The 7,893-nt window shown below is 40.5% G+C and overlaps 1 protein-coding gene across 2 annotated transcripts in view; it reads left to right on the top strand.

Moving 5' to 3' along the window:
* Nucleotides 1-7,382, top strand: part of scn5lab (sodium channel, voltage gated, type V-like, alpha b) — a 186,094-nt gene extending 178,712 nt beyond the window's left edge. For both annotated transcript variants that reach the window (XM_057322728.1, XM_057322727.1), the window contains exon 27: nucleotides 505-7,382. In XM_057322728.1, coding sequence (XP_057178711.1) covers nucleotides 505-1,733 — 1,229 coding nt within the window. In that variant the 3' untranslated portion in view covers nucleotides 1,734-7,382. The remainder of the gene's footprint in view (nucleotides 1-504) is intronic.
* The last annotated feature ends 511 nt before the right edge of the window (nucleotides 7,383-7,893 follow it).

Genomic DNA, 7,893 nt, shown 5'->3' with positions numbered 1-7,893 from the left:
CAACTTTATTTATATAGCGCTTTTTTACAATTTTCATTGTTACAAAGCAGCTGTACATGAGACATATTGACTATAAGCAAAACATTTAAAGTTATACCTCTAAAAACAAGAAAAAGGTGAAAACACAGAAGACAGACATACCCACATACAAAACACTCCACCTTACTTGCGTATATACATGTGGGCGGTCTTAGTCAAATCAGACCACCAACTGACGTAGATTTGTGGGGGTGTGGTTACACGAGGCGTTTCAGGCAGGTCTGGGTGAGCATTCGCTTTTACATAGAACACATCTTTTGTTCCCACACTTTCATTTCTGCAATTTTACGTGTCTAATACATGCATGGGCACCTTATAACACACCAAAGACACAGAAAAACACGTGTTCATGCCATATGACCCTTTTAATGTTTTTTAAATGCCGTCTGGCGGGTTTGAAATTTTGGGAATTAAACAAACGTGTAAATGTGATTTGGACTGACAAGAGTCTTATTCTGCTTGCAGGTGTCGTTCTCGCCGACATCATTGAGAAATATTTCGTGTCGCCCACTCTGTTTCGAGTCATCCGCTTAGCTCGGATCGGCCGGATCCTTCGACTCATCCGAGGGGCCAAAGGAATCCGAACGCTGCTCTTCGCCTTGATGATGTCATTGCCGGCGCTGTTCAACATCGGCCTCCTGCTCTTCCTTGTCATGTTCATCTACGCCATCTTCGGCATGGCCAACTTCGCCTACGTCAAGAAGCAGGGTGGCATTGACGACATGTTCAACTTCGAGACGTTCGGCAACAGCATGATCTGTCTGTTCCAGATCACCACCTCCGCCGGCTGGGACAACCTGCTGAGCCCCATACTGAACAACTCACCGGAGGAGTGCGACCCGGATATCCCCCACATCGGCACGAACACCCGGGGCAACTGCGGCAATCCTTCGGTGGGCATCACGTTTTTTGTCACCTACATCATCATTTCCTTCCTCATCGTGGTCAATATGTACATCGCCATTATTTTGGAGAATTTCAGCGTGGCTACGGAGGAGAGCACGGAACCATTGAGCGAGGATGACTTCGAGATGTTCTATGAGGTTTGGGAGAAGTTCGACCCCGAGGCCACGCAGTTCATAGAGTACTCCAAACTCTCGGACTTCGCCGACACACTTTCGGAGCCGCTGCGCATCGCCAAGCCCAATAAAATCAAACTCATTTCCATGGACCTGCCCATGGTGAGCGGAGACAAGATTCACTGTCTGGACATCTTATTCGCCTTCACCAAACGCGTGCTGGGCGAGTCGGGCGAGATGGATGCTTTGAAACAGCAGATGGAGGAGAAGTTCATGATGGCCAACCCATCCAAGATCTCATACGAGCCCATCACCACCACCCTGAGGAGGAAACAAGAGGAGGTGTCGGCCCTCATAATCCAAAGAGCGTACAGAAGACATCTGATGAGGCGGCAGCTGAAACGAGCCTCGTTACTCTACCGTCAGATCAACATGTCCGACTCCGCCAAATATGATGGCGACAGCGTGCCAGAGGACGAGGGACTCGTGGCCTGTATGATCCAGGGGAACTACGGACCCGAGATCACCCAGACGCTGTCGGCGACGTCTTCCCCCCCGTCGTATGACAGCGTAACGCGGGCCACGAGCGAACTTTTCCAAGCTCTGATCCCCCAAAACACGGACCTCAGTGAAACCTTGCCCTCTCCGGACAGAGACCGGCAGTCGTTTCTGTGACCATTTGGAGGCGTTTTCTCTTTGATTTACCGAATGTAACATAGATGAAAATACACACAGGGTTTTTGTAGGAACTCTTTGATTTCTCTTGTGGTTCACTGTTTTTGTTTGAACCGACAAGAGATTTCTGCACACGCTCACAGTTTGAATGCATGAGTGAGATCCCTAGAGATTATTATATCAAATATTAGACTGAAAGAAACACATTTTATCATTAAAGGTCTTACTTCAGTTGGTGTGAATCCTTTTCACAACAGGTTTGATGTAGAAGACATCAGAAGTGTAAATCTAGTGGTGTGTGTTGATTTGGGAACGCATGACGAATACCTCTTTCTACGTGTCACTAGCGATGACAAGCAGCAAAAACGCCGCTTTCCTCTTTGACACTTGTTTGCTCTTTCTGTTTGCTTTTTTTGTTCATGTCCCAGGTACAACACACAGTGGGTTTCTATTAAAACAATCGCTCAGTGTCACTTCAAGGTGCAGTTACTAGTAAAAGACAATCAGACGCGATGGCACCGGAGCTTAAAATCTGTCTTTACTAACTTCTAGCGAGAGATCATTTTCACGCCATGGGTTTCTATTGTGAAGTATTTCTTTTGCATGTTATAAAACTGCATGGTATGGAGAGGCGACCACGAGAAAGACCTTCTTTTTAAAGATGAAAACAGTTGTTTTGCACACGTATACGTTCAGCAATAATTTGCTACGTTTAGGTATAAATGATAACTATGATATTTATTGGATTTAAAAAAAACGTGTCAAGGTTTCTACTGTAACGGCTTTGGGCTTTTATTACTGGTGAAGAGCACATGTGATTTTCTATTTCAGATGTACGGTGAACGCACAGCTGGCAGGTTCGGTGAAGGGCTGTTTTATGTAGCAATAGTTCCCAAGTGTGCCTGATAGAACTACAATCCTGTGTTTATCATTCCACTTTCATTTCACGTCTTCGTGACGCATTGCATTGCAAACCGAGACGTTCCCTTGGCTGACGAGTCATGACATCATCACTTTATGTCCCATTCAGAGCTGTTTCAGTTTCATGTGATGATGATGAGAGATTCTGCCAAAAAGTGCTGTAGTTATTTTCTTTACATACTCCCAAAAATGAACATTCTGTCATCATTTCTTCATCCTCACGTCATGTCAAACCTGTATGAGTTTTTTTCTTTTTCAGAACACAGCAGAAGATATTTTGAAGAATGTTGATCATCAAACAACACTGAACTCCATTGACTTCCATTGTATGAACACAAAACCACTGAGACGTTTCTCAAAATATCTTTTTTTCTGTTTCACTGACATGACAGTGAATAAATGAGGAGAGAATTGTGATTTTAGGTGACCTATCGCTTTAAGGAAACGTAAAGATTGCATTTAAAGCGTTTTAGATAAAAATTTGGGCAGAAACTGATTCCTGTAGTCGTTTTAAAGAGCCGATGGTCCAGTCTAACATCAGTAGACTCAAATGTGCTGCTAGCAAACCTCTGGAGTCCAGTCCAGACACATCCATCAGTTTTACATCAGCAAAGTGATTTCAATCCACTTTGAAAGCAGCAATAATACCCATCAAATCATTGTAAAGAATATTTCATTAGGACTGAAGGTCTCGTGTGTGTGTGTTTAGTGAGACGGCCGCGTGTCAGGTAACAGACTGGTGTGTAAATAAGTATCAGATATCCTTGTGTAGATTTACGCAGATAAGATGTGCAGCTCACCTGTAATTTACAGGAACCTGACACACGCGAGCCAAACACAAAAGTCACAGCTAGAACACACTGTGTCCTGTTGAACGTCTGACAGAATTTTTGTGCATGATGTTTATGACTCGACCCCATCTTCCACTCCTGCCTTCAGGTTTGCTGGCTTCACATTCAATGATTGACATGAGATGCACATCAGTGGACCGGACGTCTGTTAGTCCTGGGGCCTCGTTTATAAAACGCGCATGCGCACAGATTTGATGGTAAAGCGCACGCAACGGCCAAGTAAACGGTATTTAGCGCCACGTCAGGGTCTGAGCAGACGTAACGTTACACACTTTTGCTTGTCCGAGTGCTGCAGGTTTTGGGATATATACTGTATGTCATTCTTGCCTCTTGTATAGGATTTGGACGGTGACAGGTGCTCTTTCATATATCGATGACATTATTAAAAGGCGGAAATCTGAAACTGTTCAGCTGCGCGCCATTTCACGATCATTTGCGGTTTGCAACACGGTCTCACGGGAATCTAATCTATTTATTCGTGTTTACTGACACGAATTTATCCCTTTTTTCGTGTCTGCCAGCACGACTTTCAATCTAATGTATTATAAAATGCGCTCTCTTTCCTATTTATAAATATATATCAACGCAATCTGAAGGGAATTCATACCTATTTTACAAGGTGGCTCATTCGTGTGAATTCCTATGATCTCTTTTTTATTTTTATACTTTATTTCAAACATTATACATACATATAACATCAGGGAAAGAAGACTTCACATGTCATAGACAGTGAACAATAATATCAAATCTTGGCTTTGCGTGCATTAAAGTATATACCTGTATACTCAAGATAAAAGAAAAACACAAAGATAGATCTAAGTCATATTTGTATTTCCTAGGATCTCATTGGTATATTTTGACTTTTCCCTGACGTCAGGTTTAGGGGAGCCATTTATCGTCGCCACCTCGTGAAACTCGCGTTTTTAGCAATGTTTAGCCTTTGCGGCTGTGATTTTAGGGTTTGGAGTGAAGTAAGGTGTTAGTCAGCCACATCCTACAATACGTACAACTTGCTTTGATATCAGGTTATAAATGTAAATACACACGCAGTCTGTGCATTGAAAGTCGTGCTGAGTGACATTAAAAAAGGTCGTGCTCACTGACACGAAAAAATGGGGATATTCGTGTCCATGAACACGCAATAATAGATCCCAAAATGTCGTGTCTATGCCACGAACTGCGGTGAGACTGGGATTTACAGATTTCACCTCTGATAGAGAGGCGTACACGCGTTTTCTGTGCGTTAGTTCCTTCTATGAATCACACGTAGCCTACGTACTAAAAACATTTTACAAATGAGGCCCCTGCTGTCTGTATGAACATTTGATACACAAACTTATTCATTTCCCACATTAAAAATACTGCTGTATTTACTATAGTAAACTGTTGTGTTTACTTTCATATTTACTACGGGGAGGTTCGAACACACTATAGTATCTATGAATTTGACTACAGTTCACTATCGTAAATAACACTTCGTGTGGGAAATATGCCGTCTGTTCTGGTCTACCTATTCCAATAAAATATTCCAATGGCACTTCATTTGGGTTCTGTTGGGTAAAAACTAAATGTAAATTAATGACTGTCAATCAATAGCAAAACCAACTATATTAGGGATGCTGCAGGGTCACATTTGTGAAGACATGAAGGTGAACTTCTAGCTTTCTTCCGCTGAAGTTGAACAAGATTTACAGTCGCCATCAAATCAAAACTGACAGGATTCATTTTTCTCATATGCAGTTCAGTCCCCATTTCTCATCAGAGCATGTATTTACAAAGTCAACACGAATCTTTATTCATGTTTTATCAAAATGTAAGATGTCATTCCACTTCTAGAAACGGTTTCTTGTTTTATTTGTCAACCCTGTTAAACAGGTTTAGCTCTCACCATCCTACCGCCGTCTGATGAAACCAGTTCAAGTTCTGTTAAATGTGTCGTGAACACCCTTCACGTTGACTTAAATCAAAGAAAGATAAGCGATAAAACAGATATTTCTCTAAAAGATCAATAACATTAGCGAGTGGTGTGCGATGCCTTTGATTTCAACTTTTGCACAGGAGACGAGCCATACGTCTTTAGTGAGAAGGTTTCAGCCTTATTTGCGTGCGAAATGTGTTGCTTCTGTTGTAGTTGTGCTGACGTGATTCTTTCAGATGGCTGCAGAGCAGATTTACTCAGACGTTCAGACAGGCGACGTGCGACCCCCTTCTGCTCGACTCTCAAACCAGAGAGTCTCTCCGCTCTACTCTCAGAACAAAGCACACAGACTCTGTTCCAAAAACCTCACCGAGCTCCTTACGTCAACCCACCAGACTCGACCCCGTTTTATCTACTAAATTCTCTCAAGTGCATAAAAATCATATCTACAGCTGTTTTAATAAAACCACATTTCTTATACTTCTTCATCTCTGATGAATTGCTTTATTTTTTTCACTCTCGTAAAACACTTTGGATTAAAGCGTCTGCGTACATGTAAATCTTGGATTTTGCGCACAGAGCTTGTCACAATATTTTTGAAGAAATTGCACATGCAGTGCCGTCTTTGCATCCAAGATGTCTACATAGCCAGCTCACAAAAAGTCAAAACAGAGCTTACAGCAACACAAAAAGTAATTTTACTCCTTTCAAGACAAAAGATGAAGTAACACATGCAAAACGTTTGAATCAAATCTTGTAATAATGAGATGACGATGCTTTATGGCTGAACCTCATATATTGTTAGGTGAAAACATGAAGAAACGAGTCCAAATGTTTTACAAGCCAACAAACATGCCAAAAGAGCCCTCTTTGTGAAAGACATTCAGTTTTGCAGAGATTTTTGAATACTGAGACACTGACTGTCATTCTGAAGAATCTCACACATATTTATAAAGCAAATGTCTTTTTGCCACCCGTTTTCTTTCTTTCTTTCTTTCTTTCTTTCTTTCTTTCTTTCTTTCTTTCTTTCTTTCTTTCTTTCTTTCTTTCTTTCTTTCTTTCTTTCTTTCTTTCTTTCTTTCTTTCTTTCTTTCTTTCTTTCTTTCTTTCTTTCTTTCTTTCTTTCTTTCTTTCTTTTTGTTGTGCATTGATGGTAAAGTTGTGAATGAATGTGATTCATGCAGTATGTATTTTATCACCCACAGTGAAGCACAGGGACATTTTCTATTTACTGTTTGTTTCAAAACAAAATACTCATTTGTGCGATACAAGAGCATTTGTCAGATATGGTAATTAAAAGGCATATTTTATCTATGCTTTCTATATAAATATATATATATATAGATGTATGTATTGTACAAATCTCATTTATCTTGAAGCGAGTGTATTTTATAAGGTAGAATTTGCTGTATTTACCTGCTGTTTTTTATTTCCACTTTTTTTGTAAGAAACAAAAGTCCAACCCTCACCTTGTAGGGGATTTGTGCTCCGTGTGATGCGAGGTGCAAGGACAGTGCGTTTGAAGACAGCTGGTCTGGGATCAGGTTTCCCGAGGTTAAAATCTGAACTAGTAGCCAGTATAGATGACCAAACAGATCCTGGGTCAGTTTCTCTTCCGAGTCAGAGGATCATCAGACACTTCACCCATCGAGAGAGAACATTTGGTGTCTGTTGATGTCTTTCATCTCGACACGTCAGGGCTTGCATGCAGCGGCACTGCGGCACTACACTTCTCTCTCAGCGAGCGTTCAGATTGTACATTTATTCCTTCATTTGTTTGCTAGTTTGTGAATGAGAAATGGACGGTTGTCCGCTGTAGTTCTCGTGATGAGGACGTGTTATGTGTTGTAAAGGAATTCCCACTTCTTGAGACAGCGTTGTTGCCAATTAGATCATCATGTACATCAATAGTCAAATAAACAATAGGATTAATTCTCGTGGTGACTTTGTCTTTCTCTTTCAAACTGTTTCTCCACAAACTTGTTGTGCATAATAGTAAACATGATGTATAATACTAATACTAATGTACTGTGGCCCCAAAAGTATTCGAACACTTAAACTACCCTTAAAAATGTTAGTTTATAAAGTTTTTTTAGACACTTTTTGAAGTTTATAAAGTTGATTTTAGACACTTATGAAGTTTATTAATTTATGAAATGTACTAGTTTATTTTAAACACACTTGAAGTTTATAAAGTTTATCTTGGAACACTTTTGAAGTTTATTATTTTATGAAATATACTAGCATATTAGGAAAAATTACTTTATACATTTTTTGTTCTGTTGAACACAAAAGAAGATATTTTGAAGAATGTATGACAACAAACATAGCAAACAGTTCTGGGCACTTTTGACTACCATTGTCATTTTTACTTCTATGGGAGTCAATGGGGTCCAAGAACTATTTGGTTACAAGCATTCGTCCAAATATCTTTCTCTGTGTTCAGCCATACCAAGAAATGTATACAGGT

This window comes from Triplophysa rosa, linkage group LG23 (genome assembly GCF_024868665.1).
Source record: "Triplophysa rosa linkage group LG23, Trosa_1v2, whole genome shotgun sequence".
Classification (NCBI taxonomy): Eukaryota; Metazoa; Chordata; class Actinopteri; order Cypriniformes; family Nemacheilidae; genus Triplophysa; species Triplophysa rosa.
This window is presented reverse-complemented; position numbering and strand designations above follow the sequence as displayed.